Source organism: Meles meles, chromosome 5 (assembly GCF_922984935.1).
Source record: "Meles meles chromosome 5, mMelMel3.1 paternal haplotype, whole genome shotgun sequence".
In the NCBI taxonomy this organism is placed as follows: domain Eukaryota; kingdom Metazoa; phylum Chordata; class Mammalia; order Carnivora; family Mustelidae; genus Meles; species Meles meles.
The window spans coordinates 122,447,980-122,473,713 of NC_060070.1; the positions used below are offsets into that span (position 1 = coordinate 122,447,980).

The 25,734-nt window shown below is 39.4% G+C and overlaps 1 protein-coding gene across 1 annotated transcript; it reads right to left on the reverse strand.

Moving 5' to 3' along the window:
* Positions 1–17,515: 17,515 nt before the first annotated feature.
* Positions 17,516–21,309, reverse strand: LOC123941712 (HLA class II histocompatibility antigen, DR alpha chain-like). Its single transcript, XM_046005209.1, has 5 exons — positions 21,165–21,309; positions 19,826–20,071; positions 19,083–19,364; positions 18,608–18,772; positions 17,516–17,907 (listed from the first exon to the last, which is right to left on the reverse strand). The coding sequence occupies exons 1-4, from the start codon at positions 21,244–21,246 to the stop codon at positions 18,618–18,620; spliced, it is 765 nt and encodes a 254-aa protein (XP_045861165.1). The 5' UTR covers positions 21,247–21,309; the 3' UTR covers positions 17,516–17,907; positions 18,608–18,617.
* Between the last annotated feature and the right edge of the window lie 4,425 nt (positions 21,310–25,734).

Below are 25,734 nucleotides of genomic sequence, written 5' to 3' on the forward strand. Positions count from 1 at the left end.
TGTGGGCAGGTGTGTGCGGCTTGTGAGGAGGCTTCCCTGGGCTGTGACCTCCAGGTCTGGTCATCCTTTTATGTGTCTCGGACACCCCATGCTCATTTATGATGTCCAGGGACAGGCCCAGAGTGCACGATGGTTAGTCCTTCTGTGCAACTCTGGATGAGGCCTGAAATTGCTCAGGGGGAATTCTGTCAGGTGTATCTTCAGAGTCCTCCGAGGGAGCCCTCATTCATTTTGTTTGCACCCGAGGCACTAATGAGCAAAAGCCCAGATAAATGCTTTGGTTTATTTTGGTGGTGAAGTGTCTGAGAATCCCTTCTCCTATATACATGATAACCCATTAGCAGGCGAGTTCCCACCGAGGGGTGTGCACCCCTAGCTTTAACGTCATTGTAGTTCCACATCTTCTGCTGCTGAAACTCTGAATCATAACAATCCCAGCTGCCAGTTCAGCCAACTTAGGTGGAATCTGGGCAGTCAGGGGCTCCAGACCCCTTCTTAATTTTAATGCCAATGTACCCCAGAGCATTGGTACATAAAAGCCCACAAAATAGGGAGTAACTTCCAAGCAGTCATATGAAGAGATTCATCTGATTTTATCATCATGCATCATGCATCAAATATCTCTGCTTCTGTACCTGGCAATAGAGAAATTGCTTTACCAGGTGGTAAAAACGAAACAGCCATCCATCGGAGGCCAGATCAGAGGTGTTCTCAAAGGAAAAAAAAAACTTCATGATGGTCGAGACAACAACTGTGAGATATAACAAAAGCTGCTGAACCCAAGAAAGGCCAAGAGTCCTAGAGAAAGTATGAGGAAGCATGGAAAATGTTCTAATTCCAAGAGAGAGTCCCATAATTGAGGTTCATGGTCACTCTCAGGAGTTGCAGAAGCTCTGATGTGGGGATACACTTCCCATAAGAGGAGAGATGCCATAGGAAAGAGGGAACCATTTAGGGCTGGACCAACTTTCCCCTCCTGTGCAGGAAGGGGGGTTGACTGAGTCGTTCCTAGGGGCCTGTCACCTGAGTCTTAAGACCTGTGGCAGCACTAGTCGCTCTTGCGTGGGGGACAGGTGCCCGGTGTTTTACAGGAGAAGAGGACTAAGCAGGGAGGTAAGTCTCCCAGAACATAAAGACAGAGACAGCATTACTCACCTTCTGATTAATGAATTGGGATGAAGTTTCCCAGGCCAATGCAGCAGAAACGTTGCAGGATTGCAGGGTTCTTGCCTCAAGGAGTGGAGGAATGAATCTCATGGACACAAAGTGGTGAAGTGAAGTGAAAGTTTATTAAATGAAGGTGAGGACAGAAAGGAAAGGAAAAAGGTCTGTAGAGTGAGTGGGGTCCTGAATGGATTGACGCCGAGGGCTTTTATGGTTGGTCCTTTATAGAAAACATATCAGGGAACTTAAATCTTCCTGGGGTCACCACTGATAGCACCATGATTACTTCTTCTCTGAAGTTTGGTAACTTTTAGTGGTTTTATAACTCTCATGAAAATATATTTTTTCTGACATTTAAGACAAATGAGGTGGTCTCCTTACGTTCCCTTATCTCTGGGTTTGTATGCCTTTTTCCACATCTGAAATTTCTTTGAGGCTGGCCAATTAGCCTCACCTGTCATTACCATCTGGGAGTCTTGTGACAAATGCAACATGAGTCCTTCTGCAACACTGGGGGGCCTCTAGCCTCCTGACAGTACCCATACCCACAGTGCCCAGCTATGGGGATGTTGTTCATTACACGTTCATGTGCTGATGTTCTTACTGGTGTTGATATGGTCATAAGGAGTCAAATGACCTCTCTTACTTGTGGAGACCATCCTTGGAAGGAACTACCTTATGAAAAAGTCTTTAATATATTCTTTACGTTAAGCTAGTGGGGTTGCGTCTAGTGCATAATCTGCAGCATAGTGCTGGTGAACCATCTGTTTTACAGGTGTCTTTGAATGATAAGCAAGCATTCCTACCCCTTGAGCCTAGGTGTATATGTTCCCTGGCTTGCTGGCCATGCCTGAGGGGGGAATATGACTTCTAGTTTTCATTCCTCTATTTGAATGGAGAAGATAGTCTCTGGCTTCAATTTCCCACTGTCTTTTCACTATTCTCTTCTTTGGAGGATAGGGCAATGATCACTCTAGCTACTTTCTGTTGTACAAGGGTATGGATTGGTATTTCTGGAATGACATTGCTTTGCACCAAGTTGTGGCTATTTCCTAGTACCAGACTTAGCCTCCATCCTCCCGAGAGCCATTATTTTGGAACTCTCATGTATAGTCTTAGCATCTTATTCCACATTTTATAATGAAGTAAATTAGGTCAGTTCAGTTAAGCAGAGTCTCATTTCAGGAGGTGGTCCTGCAGGTGGGCTTTCAAAGTTAGGCCCATATTGTGCAGGCAGTCGGGTAGAAAATTATCCATTATTCAGGAAACCTGAAGAATTCAGGATCCAGGGGTGCCCACGTGGTTAAGTGGGTTAACGCCTATGCCTTCGGCTCAGGTCATGATCCCAGAGTCCTGGGATTGAGCCCCGCATCAGGCTCTCTGCTCAGTGGGAAGCCTGCTTCCCTTCCTCTCTCTCTGCCTGCCTCTCTGCCCCCCTTTTTTTTTAACTTTAAACAAATTTTTATTACACAAAGGTGGTCACATAATTGGATATTTCTCTACTTTGTACACAATTATTCTTACTCTCCACAGAAAGGCTGCTTCTTAACTTTTCATCTGGTGATGGCAAACACTAAAATCCTGATTTTAACAGAATAGTAGTAAAAATGTCTCAGTGATTTAAGTTGAAAGCAGTACATTGGTACATGGCTCTTACACTCAGTTATCAGGAATGTACAAATGTCTTTTTATTCAAAAATACAAAATAAATTATCCGTAGGCATGGACAATGACAACAGTAAACCATTCTATGTTGTCAACTGAAACCAGTAACTGATGGTTATCGTGATTTTCTTAAACATCAGCCAGCCTTTTCTTCAGTCATTTCCTTCAACTGACTTCTCTGAAGTTATGGTTGAGGAGCACAGCACGAGCTTCCTCTCACAGTTCATTAATAAGGGTAAAGCACTATTCTAGGAATCAGAACATGCCGCCTCCCATACCCCCTCCCATTCCACCCATTCCGCCCATTGCTGGGTCCTTCTCTTCTTTAGGAATTTCGGTGACTACAATTTCTGCTGTAGTTAACAGAGAGGCCACTCCAGCAGCATCCAATAAAGCAGTTCTTACAACCTTCGTTGGATTAATGATTCCCTTTTCCACCATATTCACAAAATCTCCAAGCATAGCATCATAACCAACTTCTGGGGAACTCTGCATAATTTTCTCAACTATCAATGATCCTTCAACACCTGCATTCTTAGCAATGGTCATTGCAGGAATTTTGAGTGTTCTCTTAATAATTTCTATACCAATTTTTTGATCTTCGTTAGCTGGAGTTAATGAATCCAAGGCTGGAATGCACCGAAGCAGGGCACAACCCCCTCCCAGAACAATGCCTTCTTCAACAGCAGCTTGTGTAGCATTGAGCGCATCTGTAACTCTGTCTTTCTTTTCATTCACTTCAACATCACTTGTCCCACCAACCTTCAACACAGCTATGTCTTCCGAGAGTTTTGCCAAACGTTCATTCAGCTTTTCCTTTTCATATTCACTAGTTGTAATATCTAACTGCTCAATGATTTTTTGACTACGTTTTTCAATTTGAGCCTTGTCACCTTTTCCTTTTAAGAGCATGTGATCTGTCTGTCAAATCAATAAATAAAATATTTTTTAAAAAAAGATTATTTATTTATTGATTGTGATCTGTGTCTGTCAAATCAATAAATAAAATATATTTTTTAAAAAGATTATTTATTGATTGATTGATTTGACAGGTGGAGATCACAAGTAGGCAGAGAGGCAGGCAGAGAGAGAGGAAGGGAAGCAGGCTCCCTGCTGAGCAGAGAGCCCAATGCGGGGCTCGATCCCAGGACTCTGGGATCATGACCTGAGCCGAAGGCATAGGCTTTAACCCACTGAGCCACCCAGGCGACCCAATAAATAAAATCTTAAAAAAATAAAAAGGAATTCAGGATCCAGTCCTGTTGTATAGATAATCAACAAACACTCAAAGACAATCAGAACTAGAAGCTAACACCCATGAAAGTGCATTACTGAAACATAATTTTTTCTCAATAAAATCGCCCTCATTTCCATCAAAGAGAGCCATATTAAGACAAATTTTTGTAAAACAAGTCCAATTATAACAAACTTGGCCTTATTTACATAAGTACAGCACAATAGGGGCTGACCATAAAAGTTTTTTTAAGTTTTTTTTGCCAGAACTTTTCATAGGGAATTTCAGCTTGAGCTTTCAATAACCTTTGAGGTTAACCAAGCCAAATACTTAGCATCAGACTCAGCTTCAATACTTATAGATTTGGGTGAATTTCTCTCTTCTCCAGATCCCTCGAATATCCCAATTCCCTGAGCAGCTAGGCAATGACCTTCCTTACATACCTGTTAATACTACAGCGAACCCTGCAAGGTGATTTTTTCAAGGGGCCTCACAGAGTCCAAAGTCAACCTTAGATCCTCAAAGCTGTCTGGTCATATCTGAGTTTGTGTATGTCTTTCTTAAATAGGAGATTTCAGTCAACGCTGTACTGATATGACCAATATTTCCTAATGTCCCTTTAACAAAACAAACAACTAACTATGGAATGAGAAAGGATATTTGCAAATGACATATCTGATAAAGGGTTAGTATCTAAAATACATAAAGAACTTATAAAACTCAACACCCCAAAATAATCCAAATAAAAATGGGCAGAAAACATGAACAGACATTTTTCCAAAGGAGACATACACGTGAAATGATACTCAACATCACTCCTCATCAGGGAAATTCAAATCAAAACTGCAATAAGAGATCACCTCACACCTGCCAGAATCAGTAAAGTCAACAACACAAGAAGCAACAGGTGTTGGCAAGAGTGTGGAGAAAGGGGAAGCCTCTTGCACTGTTGGTGGAAACACAAACTGGTGCAGCCAATGTGGAAAACAGTATGGAGGGTCCTCAAAAAGTTAAAAATAGAACTATCCTATAATCCAGCAATTTCATTACTAGGTATTTACCTAAAAGATACAAAAATACGAACTTGGAGGGATACATGCACTCTAATGTTTAGAGCAGCATTATCAAAATAGCCAATCATGAGCAATCCAAATGTTTATCAACTGATGAATGGATAAAGAAGAACTGGTATGTATTTCTATATAGGAATATTACCAGTGTTAAAGAATGAAATCTTGCCTTTTGCAATGACACGGATGGAGCTAGAGAGTATGATGCTAAGCAAAATAAGTTAGTCATAGAAAGACAAATACCATATCATTTACTGCTCTGTGGAACTTAAGAAACAAAATAGGGAAACATGGGAGAAAAAGAGAGGCAAAATAGTAAACAGACTCTTAACTATAGGGAACAAACTGATGGTTACCAGAGGGGAAGTGGGTGGGGGGATGGACGAAACAGGTGATGGGGATTAAGGAGGACACTGGTGATGAGAACTGAGTGTTGTATGTAATATTGAATAAAAAAACTGCACACTTAAAACTAATATTACACAGTATGTTAATTATCTAGAATTTAAATAAAAACTTGAAAAAAAATAAAAAAAAGAAACAAAGTAGAAACTAAAACCAAAATGTATACTTACCATGTGATCCAAAGACTGTAGTCATAGGCATTTATGGCAGAGAAGTGAGCATTCACTTCTGTGAATGAATTACATTCACACAAAAACCTGTACGTAAACAAACTGTGATATATCCGCCTCATGAAATAGCAGTAAAAAGACAAACTACTGATAGGTGTGAAAACCTGGGTGGTCCCAACGGCATCATGCTGAGGACAAAAAGCTTCTATTTGGTGCTTTCTTGTATCTTCTATATCCTTGCCGAAGTTCTATTTTCATCCATCCTTCATCTCAGTTTGGTGAGCATCTTTATCCCCATTATTCTGAACACCTTTACAAGGTAAAAATCTCCATTTCATTAAGGAATTGCCTGGGGTTTTATCTTGTTCTTTCATTTGGAACATATTCTGTTTCTTAGTTATGCCTGACTCTCGCTGGTTTTTCTGCACGAAACAGGCACTTCTCCCAGGGTTGAAGGAGTGGCCCTTGTAGGATGTGCCTTACCGTTCAGCCCTGCACTAGCCCCTGGTGGTCTCTCAAAGCTTTGTGATTGTCCGAGCAGCCCATTTTATTCTTAGTGGTTCCAAGCGGTTGCGACTGTGGCGAGACCTGTCTGTGTCCCAGAGGGAGCATGTCATTGACCATGTGGATCCAGGCTGACTGAAGACAGATACTCAGTGGGTTTCAAAGTATGCCATAAATATCATAGGCTCTGCTGGCCACTAGCCCCAGGCACTAGCTGTGTCCCCTGGCTGGCAGTCACAAAAATCATGCCAGATAAGTGTACAAGTTCCTTTCTAGGCAACGGCAGGAGAACCTGGAATGAGGCAGAGGGAGAGCGAAAAGATGCCCTCCATAAGCCTTTGTCCCCTGAGTGCACCTGCACAGGCCCCTAGATGGGAGCCAAACTGGAAGCATGTGCCCCAGGCCGAGATTCTGAGACAAGCAAATAGGCTCCTTCCACCAAAAACTGTGGGTGGGTTTCAGTCTGCTACCTGCATAGTGCCTGGGGAGTGACAGCTGCCAGGAACGGTGTCTTCGACAGTTACAGTCCCCTTGGGTCCAGAAATGCAAGCCTGCAAAATCTGATAGTCTCCTAAATTCTTTAAAATCTCTATGTACCTGGCATATATCACTTCTTTAACATAGAATTTTATATGGCCTCACTTTTTTTTTACAGTTAATTTGTTTTCATTATAACTGTAGTGCTCAAATCTCCTTAATTTCATTGAGTTGGCCTTATTTATTATCCTTTTTAACTTGGAGATGAATAATTAATTCATTATTTTCACCTTTTTTAAAGATTTTATTTATTTATTTGACAGATAGAGATCACAAGTAGGGAGAGAGGCAGGCAGAGAGAGAGAGGAGGAAGCAGGCTCCCTGCCAAGCAGAGAGCCTGATGCGGGGCTCCATCCCAGGACCCTGGGATCATGACCTGAGCGAAAGGCAGAGGCTTTAACCCACTAAGTCACGCAGGCGCCCCCACCTTTTTTTTTAAGGCTACATTGCAGCTTTGGTGAAATGAGAGAAAAATTTCATTGTAAAGCATTATTGTATGGAAGGCTGCCATTTAATTACTTGTTAAATGTATAACAAGTCATATTTTAAGAAATGTTGTTTTCTATGTAGATGTAATATGCCCTCAGTATGATTTTGAATCATGATCAGAGAACATGCATGCAATTCCCTTTAATTATGTAATAAATTTTTTATTATGGTCTATATCTATTTCAATTGTATTTTATGAAAATTTTGTGAAAGTTTTCTTGCACAAAAACTTTATGAAATTTGTCTCTCTATCTATAAAAAACACATCATGATATTATACTATTCTACATTATAATTTACATTTAAATTATTTACAATCATGCTATTATTTAAAATATTGTTTTCCCTGTTCTCTCAACTTAATATAGAGATGCATGATATCATAAAGTTACTGGCTACAGTTTGGTCCAGTTATTTGCATTTATTTGAACTCTTTGAAAAGAATATGTCAACATTTTGACTTATTTATCTGTTCATGGCAGAAAACTGTGAACATACAGAAAATTTCAATGAAGAATTAAAAGTAAACCATAATCCATCAGCCAAGTATTTTGAAATATCTGAGGGTTTTTTAAGATATATATTTTGGTAGTATTTTCTTTAAACCATTAATTTTCATGACTACTGTAACATTATTTTAACAATATTACTATAGTATTATCATCTATTTTAATTTACATTATCATTTTTGTCACATTTATTGATTTGAGTAAAATTCATTTTTTTAGTGTTTCTGTATTCCTTTATGCTTGGTTTTTGTGTCATTCTTATTTTTTCTTTTTAAAAATAAGAATATCGAGGCGCCTGGGTGGCTCAGTGGGTTAAAGCTTCTGCCTTTGGCTCAGGTCACCATCCCAGGGTCCTGGGATTAAGCCCACATCTGGCTTTCTGCTCAGCAGGGATCCTGCTTCCTCCTCTCTCTCTGCCTACCTCTCTGTCTACTTGTGATCTCTGTCTGTCAAATAAATAAATAAAATCTTAAAAAAAATAAAAATAAGAATATCACTTTATCACAGTTGTAGAGTATAGAGACTTAATTTTTTAAATCCTTTGTGCTTTCTTATCTTTTTAATTTTGGAGCGTTCTACCATCTGTATATTTTGTCATACACAATATCTCTTATGTTTTCCACTATTTACTTTTAGCACTTCTTTCTTAATGAATTTCTCTGTTTTTTACCTAAAATAAGATTGAATTGATTTTACCCACTCTGATAATAAAGTTAAATTCTATGCTTATTTTTAACTTGTAAATATGACATTAAACCCATTATTCAACTGAAAGAATAATACAGTGACATACAAGAAAATAGATTAGAAGTAAGTTGCTTTCACTTTGCTTTTCTCACCCCCTCCTTGATATTTAGAATTGGAATCAAGGTCCATATAGTGTATCAATTAGGAATGTAATTCACCTAGTAAGATAATCTCAAACATGAAGCCCAATCATAGTTTTGTCTTAAAATTTATATTTTGTTGAAAGATTTTGTTTTATATCACATTACATTTTGTGGAAATGAACATGCAATATATTGTTGGAGAAATCACGTAGGGAGAAAAAAGATAACTTTGTTTACAGTGGAATATTTTACCACATTTTTGTAAGTCATTGATAAGAGAAAAAGATTCCTTCAATTTGGAAAAGCAAACATGATAGAGAATCAGAAATGTTTCAAATAAGGGTCATAAAAATTGTAATCATCTTCCTTAATTCTTTCATTCCTATGTTACTAACCCTAGTGCTGGTGGAATGAAGCTTTTCCGTTAGTTCTGGAAATTCTTACTCAGCTTAGTTTTATGATCTGAAGGTATGAGAAACCTGTATTCATCAAAAGTCGTTTCCATGAATCTCCTTAAAGATGAAACATATTTGCAAGAGCGTCAGTGTAGAACAATAACTATAAATGACAAAGGTCTCCAACAATGCCATGGTCTAAAATCTGATGAGAGTTCATTGTAATGCAGGTGACAAGAAATCTGATTATTTCTGTGACACACAACACTTCCATAATTAGAATTATAAGGGATGACATTAAACCAGGACATATTAAAACTTCAGGAATTTCATAAAACTTCTAGGGAAGTTTTAGCATTCACCTATATGATATAAACCAAAAAGGTAATTCATCATTTATCTGACAATGCTTCCCTTATATTTGACATACCAAATAAATGAGCCTAATTAGTGAAGGAGACCATTTAGAACTTGAAATTTTTGAAAGTTTTTCAAAAATATCAGAAGGTTTTAAAGCACATTCCTAAATAGAATCAGGGATCATGACAAAACTTAAAGCTTAATTACCAATTTAACCAAAGTGGCAATAAGAGATTCTAAAGGCAAAATCAGAAGGTTGTATAGTGGTTAGCAAAACTTAACTCTTTTAATATTGAGAATATGAAATTTTCTTAAGTAACTGAAGACCTGCTAAAGACAAAACATAGAAACTGTTTTCCCAGGCAGATAAAGAAAAATCTTTGTTTACAATTTGCTATCAAGAGCAGACCAACCATCCCAGAAAACATTATCAACTTAACTAAGAAATAAACCAGTTTCAATCTTATACTACTGTACTTTCCATATTAAAATTCATTTATTCCAATCTTAGTCCTGACCACTCATAAAATTCTTTTCTAAGGATTCCTTTTTCCCAATTTTCTACAACCTTCCAAAAATATTCAAATATTTCCTCTCTCTAAACAACCAGTTTCATTTTGAAACAAAATTACTTATTACCCTTAACAAATGCACCTCTATCTCTCATAATTTTCTTACCAAGAGCATACATCTTATTCTCTGTGCATACAGAGATGTTTTCCTTGGTGTTTTGAAGCATCTTATTATTTTTGTTAGAACTCTTTAGTGCTTAGAAGCCTTGATTTTTTTGGTGAAAACTAAGTAGTAAGCAACTGTGAGCTATCTGTGACATCAGAATTCTCTAGACTGGCGAATTTATTAACATATTAAAGAATTTCTAGAAACATGTTCTTCTTTATAGTACAATCTTCCAATAAAGCATAAAACATCTTTACTAAGAAACCCAAATATATCTTACAGCTTCTCTGTAATAAGATAAAAGTAGATCAATCTATGTTTAGTAATTGATATTCCAATATTTTATTTTATTTGGAAAAAACTTAAATATCCATTGAATTTAACTCAATTTATCATTTAACCTAGGAAAACTTAGAAGTTTCAAGTTAACAAAGATTTTGGAAGCTGTTTAAAGCTTTACCTACAATTTAAAAAATCTTAGTGACATTGACTTAATTTACTTGTCCTTGACATGTATGCTTAGATTACTCATAAAAACTTTTGAAGATATCAAAGTTAGTCATTCTTCTGAACTATATTAACACAAGCATGTTTTGTATCAGAAAGCATGTCAATTTTCTTAAGTAAATGTTGGCAGAATAAATGTTTTAATTTTAGCACTGTGTCTATTTTAATTAAATCAATAGCCATTAATTCGCTTTGATAGTGAATATTTTTCTAGAGCATGTGAACTTGAGAAATATTTGGGTTAGTTTCTTTCTGAGTTTTAGAATACCTAATTCTTATAATCATTTGTCTTTGAAACAACTGAATAGAGCTATTTTACAAATTAACAGGTGGAACAATATCTCATATTTATAACATATATATATATATAAACAAAGATGTAAAGACCTTGTAGTTAGGATTTGTATTTATTCTTGACAAGCTGTGGGTTAGATTCTGAGCAAGGGTGCTTTCTAGTCATTTGAATTTTATTTGTTGATTTTTTAAAAAGATTATTTCAGACAGAAAGAGAAAGAGAGAGCTTTTAGCTTTCAGGACTCCCCACTGAATGAGGAATGCTTCACGGGGTTTGATCTCAGGGGTCATGAGATCATGACCTGAAGGAAAACTGAGAGTAGACACTTAGGTGACTGAGCCACCAGGCACCCCTAGCCATTTGAATTTTAAACCCCCACATCTACTAACCACCACACCACCTGCCACCTCTTTTTCCTTCAGGCTTAGGAACAGAGAACGGTTTAGGTAAGAGTTCCCAGAGAGGCTGAAGGACTTTGAATTGTATCTGGACCCATAGTTCATGTTTTGCAGAGATTTGCAAGATAAGGGGGCACCTGGGTAGCTCAGTGGGTTAAAGCCTTTGCCTTCTGCTCAGGCATGATCCCAGGGTCCTGGGATGGAGCCCTGCATCTGGGCTCTGTGCTCAGCGGGGAGCCTGCCTCCCCCTATCTCTGCCTGCCTCTCTGCTTACTTGTGATCTCTGTCAAATAAATAAATAAAATCTTAAAAAAAAAAAAAAAGATTTGCAAGATAAGGACAGTTGCTTTCAATCTCTCAAGGAATTGGGTTGCAAATTAAAACATGTTATAGGTTGATCTATCCATCTGATCACTTCACCTTCAGTTTATGTGTTCCCCTCTGGATGCATAGTTCTAATTTGAACTTAAGGGGAGAAGGCCTTCAAAGAAATTCCTATCAGGCTCTGAGTCTCAGCTTTCATTGTGGTCAGCTTTTAACCTCAGAGCTATCATTGCCTTAGGGTGATGAGGAGAAGGAAGATTCTGATTTTAATGCCTCTATCTGTGGAGGCTCATTTAAAGGAAAAAAAGAAGTAGAATAGTAGGAAGTATGAAGGAGTTGATATTTTTTAGCTCAATTTTGTCACTCTTTCATTCAGGTTGCTTAGTTTAAGGAATAGATTTCTCAACGTGGGAGTGCAAGTAGAGTAATTAGGCCTAATTAATTTAAAGGACCCTCATTAAGCCATTTAAAATCATCTTCTATTGTCCTCTTAAAGGCTTTCTTCTGACTTTCTTCACTGATGATTTCAGGAGCATCAATTCCCTAGAGTTTTTACCAAAATGTTCTTTCTCTCAAAGCCCTTCATTTTAGCACCCCTCTAATCCTTGCCATCAAAGGACAGAAAGCACTAATTATTGTGGCAAAGCCTCAAAAGGGCCACCAAGAGCATCACCATGGGTGCCTCTGCTTATATCAGGTGTCTTTTACCAACCCAGAAGGAAAGACTTCTGCCCAGCTACTTATCAGCCTGAAAAGCTGCACACCACCTGAACCTCAGCCTGAGGGCTTTGGTTCCCTGCCTACCCATGGAGCTATTCAAACAAACCAACAGCATCTCCTGTGGGGGACAGGAGACGCCTCATCTTCCTATTACTACAAAGTCTGCCTTTCACAGCCCTGATAATTCACTGTGTTCCCGAGTGCCACCCTCATGTGGTGCTATATGGAATGCAGTGCCCTTCTCCCTCGGGCTCTGAGGACATGTAGCAAACTGCTATTAATCTCACCTGTCCATGCTGGGTGTTGTGTGTTCCGCCATCTCATACTATTTAGGGAGGGGGACCCCTCCCTCATCAACAGATGAATAGGAGGTGTTTAAAACACAAGCACATCAGAAAGGAAGAAATAAATCTATCTTTATGCTCATTTGATGTGATAGTCTCCATAAAATATCCCAAGGAATTACTTCCCACAACACACCAAAAAAACCCTCACAGAACTAATAAGATGGCAGGATTCAAGTTCAAAGAAGACATCAATGTTTTTTTATATACATCAAAAATGAGGAAATAAAACACCATTTAAAACCATTCAAAGTAAGGAAAAGAACAGAAACAACTAAAGTAGAATTCTTTAGAATTCTAGAATTTAGAAGACAACATGCATTTCTAACTGAATGATGATGAAAGAAATTGGAGACCTAAATATAAGAAGAGACTCACCATATTCATTAGCTGAAAACTGAACACAGTAAAGATGTCAGTTCTCCCTCAAGTGTCTATCCTTATTTAGTGCAATTAATATGCAGATCTCGGGAAAATTTTTAATAGTTGTAAACTCAGTTATTCCAGAGTGTGTATGAAAAAGCCATGAAATTAGGATAGATAAAGCTAAATTTGATAAGGAAAACTAAAGTTGAACAATCACTCCAGCCAAATTGAAGGCTTTTATACACCTATGGTAGTGTAGACCAATGGGTGTTCTGGAAGGAAAGACACATGGACTGATGGAACAGTATGGGGAATCCAGAAATAGCCCCACACCAACTCATTTTTGACAAGGATGCTGTGCGACTCAATGGAGGATGGATGGTCCTTGTAAACAATGATGGACCATATGGATATCCAAAGGCAGAAACAAAACATGAGCAAAATCAAAGGAAGAAGAAAAACATAGGGAAAAGATGAGATCAATTCTCACACTTTTTATGAACATGCACTCAAAAAAAATCTTAAGTTTAATATAAAGTATAAAACTTTCAGAAGAAAATAGGAGGAAATCTTTGGGATGAAATGTTTGGGCCTGGTGAAGAGTTCTTAGACACGACATCAAAGGCATGATCCATAAAGGAAAAACATCAATGAATTGGCTTTACCAAAATTAAAGACTTTAATTCTGAAAAATATCCTGTTGTGAGACTGAAAATGTTATCTACAGACAAAGAGAAAATATTCGCACATCCAAAATATCACAAAGAACACGTGTTTAGAATCTATAAAAACTTTTAGGACTTGACAATAAACACATCAACACACACACACACACACACACACACACAACTATTCTAATTACAAATTGGGCAAAAGACGTGAAGACACATTTATCGGAGAGAATAATTCACATGGAAAGTCAGCTGACTTTTGATATTCAACCTCTCTAGCCACTAGGAAACACAGATTAAGACCATGCTGAGATATCACTCCATACCTATTTAAACAGTTAAAATATGAAATAGTGCCAATGCTGCCTCGTGATGAGAATGCAGAGAACCAGGTTGTGGTGATTTCTTACAAAGTTAAACATGATCTTACATTAGAGCCCTACAATCAGATTCCAGGTATTCACTCAAATGAATTGAAAACATATGCCCACACAAAAATGGCACAGGAATGTTTAGAGCAGCTTCGTTCATAACTGTGAAACTTGGAGCAACCTTGTCCTTTCATGTGTAAATGGATACACTTTGGAACATCCATATGATGAAGTATTATTTCAGCAACTTTTAAAAGAGCTTCTAAGAGTTGAAAAGATGTGGTGAAACCTTAAATGCATATTGCTAGGTGAAAGAATTATTTTAGACTAAAAAAGCTCTTACTATATGATTTTAACTATATGACATTCTGGAAAAGGCATATAGAGATCTGTATGATACAAAGATGAACCCTATTCTAAACTATGACATCTGCTAATAATAATGCATCATTATGGGTCCATCAATTGCAACAAATGTATCACACTACTGACAAATGTTAATAGTAGGAGAAACTGTATGTGGAAGGGAGCGGTGGGGAGGAGATGGGGAAATTCAGGAACTCTTGTACTTTCTGCCCAATTTTTCTGCAACCTTAAAACTGCTGGTAAAAGGTAAAATATTCAAAACATGTCTTTTAATATGGGAGATAGAGATTTTTTTTTATTCTACATGCATCTAAGTAGTTTTAGTGTATTTTCTATTGTCCATGTATTTATTTTGTAATAAAAAATTGGAGCTATGTAAAAGAAACAGCTCTTCCTCTTTTCAAGATTATAAAGACATGGCTTTGGTATTTTTATGCTGTAGGTATAGAAACTTGCTATTTCTTATTAAGTCTTAGAAGGTGTTTAAAGTTATAAGGTGATAAACTGAGGCATAAGACAATTTTCATATATTTGAGAAACATTATTCAAATCTGGCAATGCCAACTCCAAAGTGGTGAATTCTGTGACATGAGCTAAGGGACAGGCTTTGGCAGAGCAGATGCAGAAGGAAAGCACAGCAACTCCCCAATTGGCTTACCCTTTTCACTTGCCTTACTGGAAAGCCCAGTTGGCTATTGGTGAATTTTGCTGGATACCTGTGCACTCACAGGAGTTGAGTCTGGGTTAGGTCTCAGTTTGCTTATGTAAGTTGCCAAGATATTAGAGCCATCTCAGTCTAATGGCCCGTAGGAAAATTACTATAACAATTCTCCCCTTTTAGTTATCTGTGCACACATGAGAGATGGATCAAAAATTTGATATTAGTGCCACTCTCAGTCACCATCAGGACTAAGTTGTTCTGGTTTCCCTGTGAAACTCAAAGGTTAAAAGGTCAGGTTCATGGAAGGTGTTTGCACCTCACTGTTGGTGTTGTTTTAGTTTCTCCAAGCGCAGTGAGAGCCTGTGATGTACCGCTGACAGCCGTGAGCATGTGCTGGAGACCCTTTAGAGAGCACTACCGGGAGATTACCAAGGGGGGCAGGTATCCTTCTTAGGTTCCCATGAAGCAGAGAGGTTAGTATTAGTGTGTTTGAGCCAAAAAGCTTGTTTGTTAATTTCTTGTATTTGAGTTTCTATAATATCAGAGTTGTGGATCCAGGAGCAGAAGGAGGTATCCGGTATGGCACAGACTCCTTCGTTGGCCATCAAACGATCTATGGCAATTTTATTACCTGAGACCACATTATGTGCTCAAAACAATCCTTACGCCAGAATGGTGTACTTTGGGATGACATATTCTGCTACCCTTCAAAGTCCTCTTGCTTTGGTTTGTGCTTTTTGAGATTTTTATCATCTGGGAATAAAATTTTGAGAAAAAATAATGGAATTTATAAATTTTTGTGTCCACTAAGCATGGTACTTAATGACTCTTCTTGTATTTGTCCTTTAATTCCTATAATAACTCAATGTGGTAAAAATTGTCTTCAGTATTTTCATGGAAGAAATCAGGTAAATTGAGTTAAGTAAGGTATCGATGAACACGCAGCTGGTAAATGTAGAGTAAGATGAAGCCCAGTTTGACGTCCATTCAACAGCTCTTATTTGTCACTCTATCTAACTGTCAGGATAACTGATCTTCATGGTTTGGGGTAGGCTCTGGTATCCAGTTAGAAATAAATCTCAAGTAACAGTTTCACAGATAAAGAAGCAAGCACTTCCTGTGTTTCAAACATTTTTTCATTCCATTGTAATCTCATGGACTGCCCAAGTTCCGACTTTTTACTTGGTTTTTCGATCCAGGGATACATACTCAATAAAATATTAATACTTGTTAATAAATTATTAATAAATAATTAATATTTAATAAAATATTAATCCTTGTTCCAAGAATAGGTCAAACCATTCTCCTAGTAATAAAACAGGCATCCAAGACCATGTTAATAAAATGCGCAATACTGATCCACAGTGTCCAATCCTATTTTTCATTAAAACTGGAGTGGATGTCATTGGTATGTAAATCCTATAATATATATAAATCCTCCCTGCTCTGCTACCTTCTCCACTCCCATTTACTCCACATCATCAGTCATACTCATTATCTGTGGCTAAACTCAATGCTTTAACATTTATTCTACTAAGATCCAGAAGTATCATTGACTTGGAGAACCAAAACCAGATTTTGAAACCATTCCTAAGTAGAGACCTCTCAACAAACCAACTCTACTTTTTAGGGTTTTCATAGGGGCACTAGACCATAGCAACTGGATTACATGCGGATGCTGTGAATGAGGCGTGGTCTTTTTTTTTTTTTTTTTAATTAAAATATATTTTACTTGGAGTGCCTGGGTGGTTCGGTGGGTTAAGCCTCTGCCTTCGGCTCAGGTCATGATCTCAGGGTCCTGGGATCAAGACCCGCATCGGGCTCTCTACTCAGCAGGGAGCCTGCTTCCCCCTCTTCTTCTGCCTGCCTCTCTGCCTGCTTGGGATCTCTCTGTCTCTCAAATAAATAAACAAAATCTTTTAAAAAATTTTATTTATTTATTTGTGTGTGTGTGTGTGTGAGAGAGAGAGAGAAAGAGAGAGTTGCACAAGCAGGGGGAGTGGCAGGCAGAGGGAGAAGGGGTCTTTCTGCTGAGCAGGGATCCTGATGCAGGACTTGTTCTTACGATGCTGGGATTGTAAACCAAGCTGAATGCAGACACTTAACTGACTGAGACATCCAGGCATCCTGTGGCATGTTCTTAATGAACCTAGGTATTTCTTCTTCTTCTTCCTTTTTATTTGTAAGATTATTTATTTATTTAGGAAGCAAGAGGAGGGGCAGAGGGAGAGAGAATTCCAGGCCGACTCTGCACTGAATGTGGAGCCCTTGCAGGACATGATCTCAGGAGGCTGAGATCATGACCTGAGTTAAAATTGAGAGTCAAACACTTAACTGATCTGGCCACCCAGGTGCCCCAAACTTATATATTTCTGATTGCTTACAGAACTTATCACATACATTCAACATTCACACATTTCATCATGAAAGAATCACATTTATTCCCTAGACCCTGTAAAGAACTGGCTTAGACACCAAAACATCACCTCAGACCCATCCAGTAGTTTATTGTGTTCAAAAAATCACAATCACAATTTGAAGAAACCCAAGCAATAAGTGTAGAAGGGATGTCTGTGTTGAACATTTACAAGGTTCCATAGCAGAGAAAAATCCTATGAGGTCTATTACAGACACACTGCATGGTGATATAAAAACGGAGGAAAACAGCCCCAAGAAGGGACAACAAACAAGGAATGACTAAATAAAAGAATCTGGACAGATCAGTAGGACATCATTATTTTTAGACTATTGAAGGGTCTGAAAAATGTGGAAGAATGGTTGTCTTCAGAGAGGTGAATGGTTAGAGTACTGCCAGCTTTATAAATCTTTTGAAGCACAAATTTCTTCACTGATTTCTTTAGGAAACTCCATTGCCTGTAGTAGGACACACATAGTTATTAAAGAGTTAAGATGAATATTTTACTCTTTTTCAGATTCCTTCCTCCTCTTCCTTTATACTTTGACTTTGGAAATGTCTCTAAATTCATATTATTATCTGAATTCATATATTCATCTGACCTCTGCCTAATGAATACAACCTTTCCAACATGAACTGCATCCCCTTCTCTCTAAGTGAGCATGAATGAGCAGACTATGACTTACCTTCTCTTAGAAGTTTTAATACCAATTTTCAGATTAGAGAATCAGAAACAAGCATTTGCCTTCAAGGAATTTTCATCTGATGCAGTTAATTTATTCTAAACCCCAAAAAACCAAACACTGGAAATATTTCTGAAATGAGGTACTGTTTCAGAAAATATGTACCAGAAGGTACCAAGCCTTTCCTAGATCATTGATTTAGTAGTGGTATGTGAAACAATGGTCTTAAGTAGTGGAGATAATTTCCAAGACTGAAATTGTGGTGTAGGAACACCCTGATGGGAATGAATGTGGGACGTTGAAGCTTTGGGATACCAGATGATGCTAATGTCTGATTCTGTCCTAGCAAAGATAAATCAAGAGTCATGACCTTCCTCTCACTTTCATTTAAAGACATCACACATCCTTCTTCCCACTCTGTTTCCTTCCTTTGGGTAATTCCATCCATGTTTTCCTCTGACCACATCAAACCCACCTGCAGTGCCTCACAGAGGCCCTCGGCGTTCGCCAGCATTGGCCTTGCGCATGCCCTTGATGATGAAGATGGTCCCGACAACGATACCCACCAAACCCACAACCAGGCCCAGGGCACACACCACATTCTCGGTTGTCTCTGGGAGAGGAGTTGGTGGTTCAAACTCTGGGGAAAAATAATACAGACTATAGTATGGAAGTAATGACTGTGTGTGGTATGGAGTAGCACTTAGAACCAAACATAGAGTATGTAGTCAAAAGAATAGTCATTAGTCAATTAAATAAGAGGAAGACAGAATGATGCCTTAAGGGAACACAGATTAAAAAGCAGGAGAGCTGAATAATGGGAGAAGACAAGGAATAGAAGTTATAGCAATTGTTATGGACAAGTTAGGGGACTCTGGGTCCTAAAGCATCAGACCCATGCATCACAGGAGGAAATCATAAAAGAAAGGAGAACGAAGAACGGTCCATACCCCAGTGCTTGAGAAGAGGCTCATCCAGACCCCAGTGCTCCACCTTGCAGTCATAGACATCGTTGGCTGAGGGCAGGAAGGGGAGATAGTGGAACTTGCGGAAAAGGTGGTCTTCCCTGGGCAGGAAGACTGTCTCGGACACTCCTGTGGTGACAGGGTTTCCATTTCGAAGCCATGTGACATTGATCACTGGTGGGGAGAACTTGTCGATGAAGCAGATGAGGGTGTTGGGCTCTCCCAGTTCCACAGGGGTGTTTGAGAGCACGGTCACCTCTGGAGGTACTGCGGACATAGGACAGAAATTAGCGTTCCCTGCTTAGGCTAGCCCCTCTCCCTCCCACTGAAGCAGAAAAAGCAGTGGAAACTCTGCCCTGAGAATCTGTGCCATCCATGGTCTCAGAGGCCTATCTCTGATGCTCTCTCGCATGAACTGGAGCCAGTGTTATGGCTTAAGAGATAGAAGGATATTTTAGGTACTGGAGATCATTTCATTCCTGGTTCCCCGGCATGGATTAGGGGCAATGACTCTGTGAGTGACTGTTGGTGGCAGGGACAAGATGTGAGCCCATCAGGAAAGGAACAAACTCATGTAAAGTTCTTGAGTCTGTGACATGACAAGTAGGCACTTGCTTATGGAGCGCCTAGGCCCTGGGGAGGAGTAGTCGGTTATAATAACATAACACAACCAGCTGAAGCATCTATTTCAAAGTTAGGATTCCCCAGTCTAGGAGTGCAGGAGGTACCATTGGTGTTTGGGGTGTGGTTGGAGCGCTTTATCATGATGTCCAGGTTAGCTTTGTCCACAGCTATGTTGGCCAAGGCACCCTGCGCCTCAAAACTGGCAAAGCGTCCAAATTCTTCCAGCCGCCACACTGTCTCCTTCTTTTCCATATCCACGTGGAAAATCTCATCACCATCGAAGTCAAACATAAACTCGCCTGACGGGTCAGGGGTCAGATAGAACTCAGCCTGGATGATCACATGGTCCTCTGAAAAGGCAGGAAAAAGAGTTAGGATGGGAACCAGGAGGGGGTGAGGAAGAAGAATCCAGGATGTGAGACAAACATGTGACTGGGTCTGTTCGGAGTGGAATTGTGATGGAGAGTAGGGAGAAACGGGAAGATGAGGCTCAGGTGCAGGACATCTATACTGAACAGAGCTGGGAGGGAGAAATAAAGGGACAGAGTTAGAGAGGGTGGACTGAAGGAAATGGGGCCTGAAAATCCCAGAGTCTTTTGAAGCTGTTGTTAGGTTCCATGTTACTAGCTGAGAAATGATTCCCTATCGGAATCCAGCAACAGCTCCTAAAAGAGAATTCCTCACTCACGGCATTTTCCCAGGCATTAAATATACTTTTGTCTTAATTTCAGAGGCTCTTTCAGGGTATTGAAGCTCTAAGAAGTGGGAAACACTGTTTCAACTGTGGGTCTGGACTTTGGAATCAAATGAAATCTTAAATTCTCTTCTTTTTCAGTGGAGATAAAAAGGACATACAAGATTGTATTAGTTTTACAAATATAACAGAATTTTGCTATATATACTTAAGTATACAATGCAATTCATATCAGCATAGCTGGCCTTCCCTTTCCTGGTGTAGATTGTTGCTTTGGGGGGACTTTCCTTTCTAGTGATCTTCAGTGTGTTTGTGCTCAAAATATGCTGAAAGGATTCACATGCCAAAAAGTGACTACCATGTATTCAGCTAAGAAAGGAGCAGAGAATGTTGTACTTTTTGTCATTTAATCCCCACAAAATATTTTACGTTTCTGATTACACTAATTTTCCACAACGCCAAATTGAAACCCAGTGGGTAGCTTGATAAAGCTTCTCAGAAACTATTTCCACCTCAAATTTGGCTTATTCAAAGTCAATTGTATCAATGAACTAATTTCTCACTCTTCTAAACTAAACATGACAGAACTCCTCCAGACTGCAATATTATACTTTCAGATTATAGGCCCACAATACCTGTCACACTTTTCTTTTCTCTCAACTCCAAAGATTGTTTTGCAAATGTCTACAGTTCAGCTCTCCAGTGCTCTCAGAACTTATATCCCTAGTTTTTCTTCTCTCAGCACTTACCTTTGATAGCCCAGGATTCTTGAGGACCCATCAGGAAAACCATGATAAAAAATCCTGGCACCAGGACTCCATTTACAGTCATTTTGGCGGGGCTGTGATGGGGGTCAGTAGAGCATAAGACTGGGGTAGAACTGACAAAACTAGGAGAAAAGAGAATAGAATCTGACGTTAGAATTCAAATCAGTTGAGCTCCAGCCAATCATAAAGAACTTTTGAGATGACACATCTGTTACTAAGGAAAGGATTCTTATAAATGGTTCAGGAACCGAACTACTTCAGTCATTAGATAAAGAAGTTAAGTTCTGAAACAATCAAATAAACATGTAACCAAATAAAAACACAGAAAATCATGTTTTTGAGGAGGTTGGGAAGTCACTCACCGACTCTTCCATCCCAGCCCAAGTTCTAGAAAGAAATGTACTTGAAACTTAATAGTGAGACTAGAATGAATAGAAACACTCAAAAGTGAGAGCTAATGACAGGTCATTCCTCTGTGCTATGACAGCTGTGAACTTGAAATAAAAAATAATAAATCACCTAAAGAGAAGATAAATTGTCCTGCTATGGAGAATGCCTGATTCTTGGCAGCAGTGGTTGACAGAGTTTCATGTCAGAAGCTTCTTATTGCTCTAGGTTTGTCCTCCAGTGTCCAAGACTCCCAGATGGCCAACTCGGCCCAAGGGTTGGGCGTTCCTAGCACTGTGCTATATGAGAGAACATCAGAGGAGAAATTCTGAGTGTCAACACTCCCAAAGCTGGAGAAAGATGGTAGATACACCATAGATAATGGTTATTGGAAAGAGTGGACTGTAATCCTTACCATCTTAAGTTTTACCAGAGATTGGAGGAGACTGCTGGGGACATATCTCATGTGAGGACTCAGATCAATGAATAGGGTGGACTAAACTGGGCAGAGCTCACTTTACTGGGAAGGCTAGAGATAATAACCTGCAGGAGGGCTTTATCATAACTTTCCTCATGTCATAACATTATGAAAGTCTCCTCATGTCATAAATGATTGAAGTTCTAATCCTAAGAATTCATTTGGTGTTCATTATTAAGGAAACTGAACGTTAAGATACTAGAACTTCATGTTTCTGAAGGAACAATGCAGTAAAAAGGAAAATTAAACCACACATAGAAAGCACTGGAATCCAAATAATTCCAATACAGAGAGACCTGGCAGCTAGGCAGCTGTTCAAATGGTGAGTTCACTGCTTAATATCAGTCATGACACATATGCTCAGGGTGGATTTTCTACACTGTTGTTTTGAGATTTTATCCTGCCCCACAGCTGCCCTCACAAATCACGAGGGGGAAAAATCTTACACATTATTGATTGATCACCTCCAAGGGCTTTGAAGATTCTCTGACAGTGACTTCTAGGTCACTTGGAAGAGACCCACGGTTTGGCCCAAGATTGTTAAAGAATACACTTCTTGGAGGCAAAGGAATGGGCCAGTTGAGAGCTCTACGATATCAGTCTCTGCTGAGAATCTGGTCCTACGATTCAGGCTTGTTGTTCTTATAAGGCACTCTCAGTAAATATATGGTAAACTTAGAGGTCTTTTAAAGAAAACTTTTCATATGTTGTAATAGCAGCTTCAACCCAAGGTGTTGTTTAACAACTTATGATATGGTTAGTTTTAAAGCAGTTATTGGTTCTCTTCAAAATGACTACATTTGGGAAAATAGAAAATACTTTCATTTCCCTTTCCCTGTGACAGAAAGAAGTTCCTATCCAGATACTACTCATGGTCCCCTGTCCCTATACTCTAGCTTCCTATGTCGGAGGGGATTTTTGAGGGCACCTGAGTGAGGTCTTCTCGGTGACATCAAATGGAGAGAACCCACTGTACTAGTCAGAGTTCAGTCTGAAAATAGAAGATCCTGTAAGACACTCTACATAGAATCATTTGTTATAATTCGTCTGCATTTTGGGGAATTATACCTTTAAATTGTTAAGAAGCCTGGAGGAGCACAGGTCAATGCAGACCCCCAACTCCAAGAGTTCAGGAGTGTGTGGGAAGGCACTGCCAACATCCCATCGCCTCCAGAGCCCCAGAGAAAGGACTGTGTTGGCCACACAAGGCTGCTGCCTAGATTCCTGTTGTGGTGCCCTTGTGTCCACTGCATGAGATGGCTTCAGCCTACCTGTCACTCCAAATCTCATAATACTAACTTTCACTGGCAGTGGGTAGGCCACGTCCCCACCTGGGGCAAGGAGAGCCTGGGAACTGTAATAATCTTATTTCTATTCCCTACGATACAAAGAAGACAGAGAAGCTAATAATTTTATTTACTTATAAATAAAGGAAACAGAGAGAGAGCATGTACATGAAGGGAGGAAGGGGAGTGAGAGTGGGGGAGAATCTCAAGTGGACTCCATACTGAGCGGGGAGCCAGACGTGGGCTCCCAGGGTGCTGATATCATGGCCTGAGCTGACATCAGGAGTTGGGTGCTTCACCAGCTGAGCCACACAGGCTCTTTGTTAATGGGAATTTTTAAAGTTACTAAATGAAAATATATTTATATCTTGATATCTTCTATCTATATCATCTATTTTTGTCCACCATGGTTTGCTCAGGTTCTTTTTGCAGTGGCACACCAAGACCCAGAGAGAGTATTTATTGGGGTATTTGTGAAGGCCTTAGAAATGGATAGTTCTCACATGCACCCAGGACATGTCTGGGACCTCACTTCAGGAACCTCCAGCTCTTTCCTTTTGCTTCTCTTCCCTGCCTTTCCCCCCATAGCCCTCAGAACTTCCTATCAGAGCTGCTAGGAGGTGGAGGTGGGGGAGGGGGTGGGAGGGATACTGATCCAGGTATTTCCTTCCCAAAGCTCTCTAGAAGAAACTTTACCTGTTCTGTTTCATTTCTCCTTCCCATCTTGAGAGCAGACAGAAGCTAGTCTTGTGGAAATAAATTTCTATCAGATGAAACCATCAACTGCTGATATCAAGAAATATGCTAGAGTGGTAAGGGTCATTGGCCTTCCTAACCTGTTGTGTGCAAACGAAGGGACCAGAGTGATTGGGTTCATCTCTGACTTGGAAGAGTGGCAGTTTGTGAATTTGATTTGGTCTCTCTTTACCTGGATCTGAAACCTGACCTTTGAAAGCTCTGAGGGTTTTGTCTTTTGTTTTGTTTTTACAGGCCCTGGAGTTGTGAAATCATCCTTCTCTGCTTGGGTCGTATTTGTAAACAAGAACATGCAGATACATGTGTGTGTGTGCACAAACACATACATTAGCACAACTATTGTCCTTGTTATGTAGGCAGTATAGCATACCACATGATTTATTTATTAAATTTTAATGAACAGACCATTCTAAAACTCCTGTAAGTTGCACAATCATATCTGAATTCAGCAATTAGATTGTTTGGAGCAGTATAGTCATCAATAGTCCCAATCTGATTTAAGATAAATCCTTTCTATCCCCTGCTGGAAATTTTTGCAGGCAGAGGTGAGTTTGCTTCTTCTTACTCACGTTCTAGTTGGGGTGGATTCAGAGAGAGGGAGGAAGAGGAGAAAGCAGGAGATGTCTTAGTGCAGGTAATATCTGTTCTCTGGGACTCAATGATGTTCAAAGCAGAGATTTCCTGTTGTGTGAGGTTTTTCAGGCCCTTCATATTCCCTTGTGGCCTCTGTCTGTGTGTAGGAGACACTGAAAGATCCTTTGTGCCTACACCTTGGGGAGTGCAGACCATTCCCCACATGGCCACCCTTTCCAGGATCTGCCACCAACAAACAGGTCCATCTTCCTTTCCCTCTAGGTTTCCTGCATGGGGTCAGGAACAAATTCCATTGTCCTCAGTCACCCAGCTTCCTGGCAGGTAAAGCAAAGTCTTGGTCCTCCCAGAAAATAATTTCACTACATTCCAGGCAAATAAGTTCTTCCCTTTTCCACATATCTTAGGGAGAGAGGATAGAATTCATAATTAAGCACAGATCTATCCACAGGTATCCTGAATATGCTGTCTCCTCGACTCTCTGATCACCATTTGGTCAGTGGAAAGAGAATAATAATGGAAACATATTTTTCTCACTTTAAAATTCTGCAAAACAGGTAAGGAATCATTTTATAAGTCCATAGATGTCTCTGTATTAAAGTCCCCTTAGGTGAGATTAAGGAAAGAAGATAGACATTAAATAGACATGATATGTGAACATTGTCCTCCATTAGCCACATATACCATAACTTTAATACAGTGAAAGTAATGAACATAGAACTAGCAATGTGAGCTATGTTTCTTCACCCGATTTTTCTGCCAGAGTCATAGAGTAGACTTATAACATGGCTCTTCTTAGAGCAAGCATAATGCAACGGTCTGTCTGTTAAACATGAGTTTCTTTCAAACTTTTAAGTCTCCTGCTTTGTTCCTGAGGAAATTCGGTATTCGAGGGATCCGCCAGGTCTGTGCTCTGTTGTTGTGCTCACAGTATAGTGTCCGTGTACGGCTAAGTTAACCAAGCACATCGATGCCTGGGGCGTGTACCACATAGAACCTGTTAGCACTGAAGGCTGTTCTTCCAGAGGACAGTATCCAGCTTTCTGTGGGGACC

What these genes read in the sequence shown, in the direction of transcription:
- LOC123941712 (XM_046005209.1), bottom strand. Translation starts at nt 21,246, where the DNA reads ATGACTGTAAATGGAGTCCTGGTGCCAGGATTTTTTATCATGGTTTTC. An exon ending in AGAATCCTGGGCTATCAAAG is followed by an intron (nt 20,072 to 21,164) that starts GTAAGTGCTGAG and finishes CTGCCTTTTCAG; the next exon opens with AGGACCATGTGATCATCCAG. An exon ending in CCACACCCCAAACACCAATG is followed by an intron (nt 19,365 to 19,825) that starts GTACCTCCTGCA and finishes CTATGTCCGCAG; the next exon opens with TACCTCCAGAGGTGACCGTG.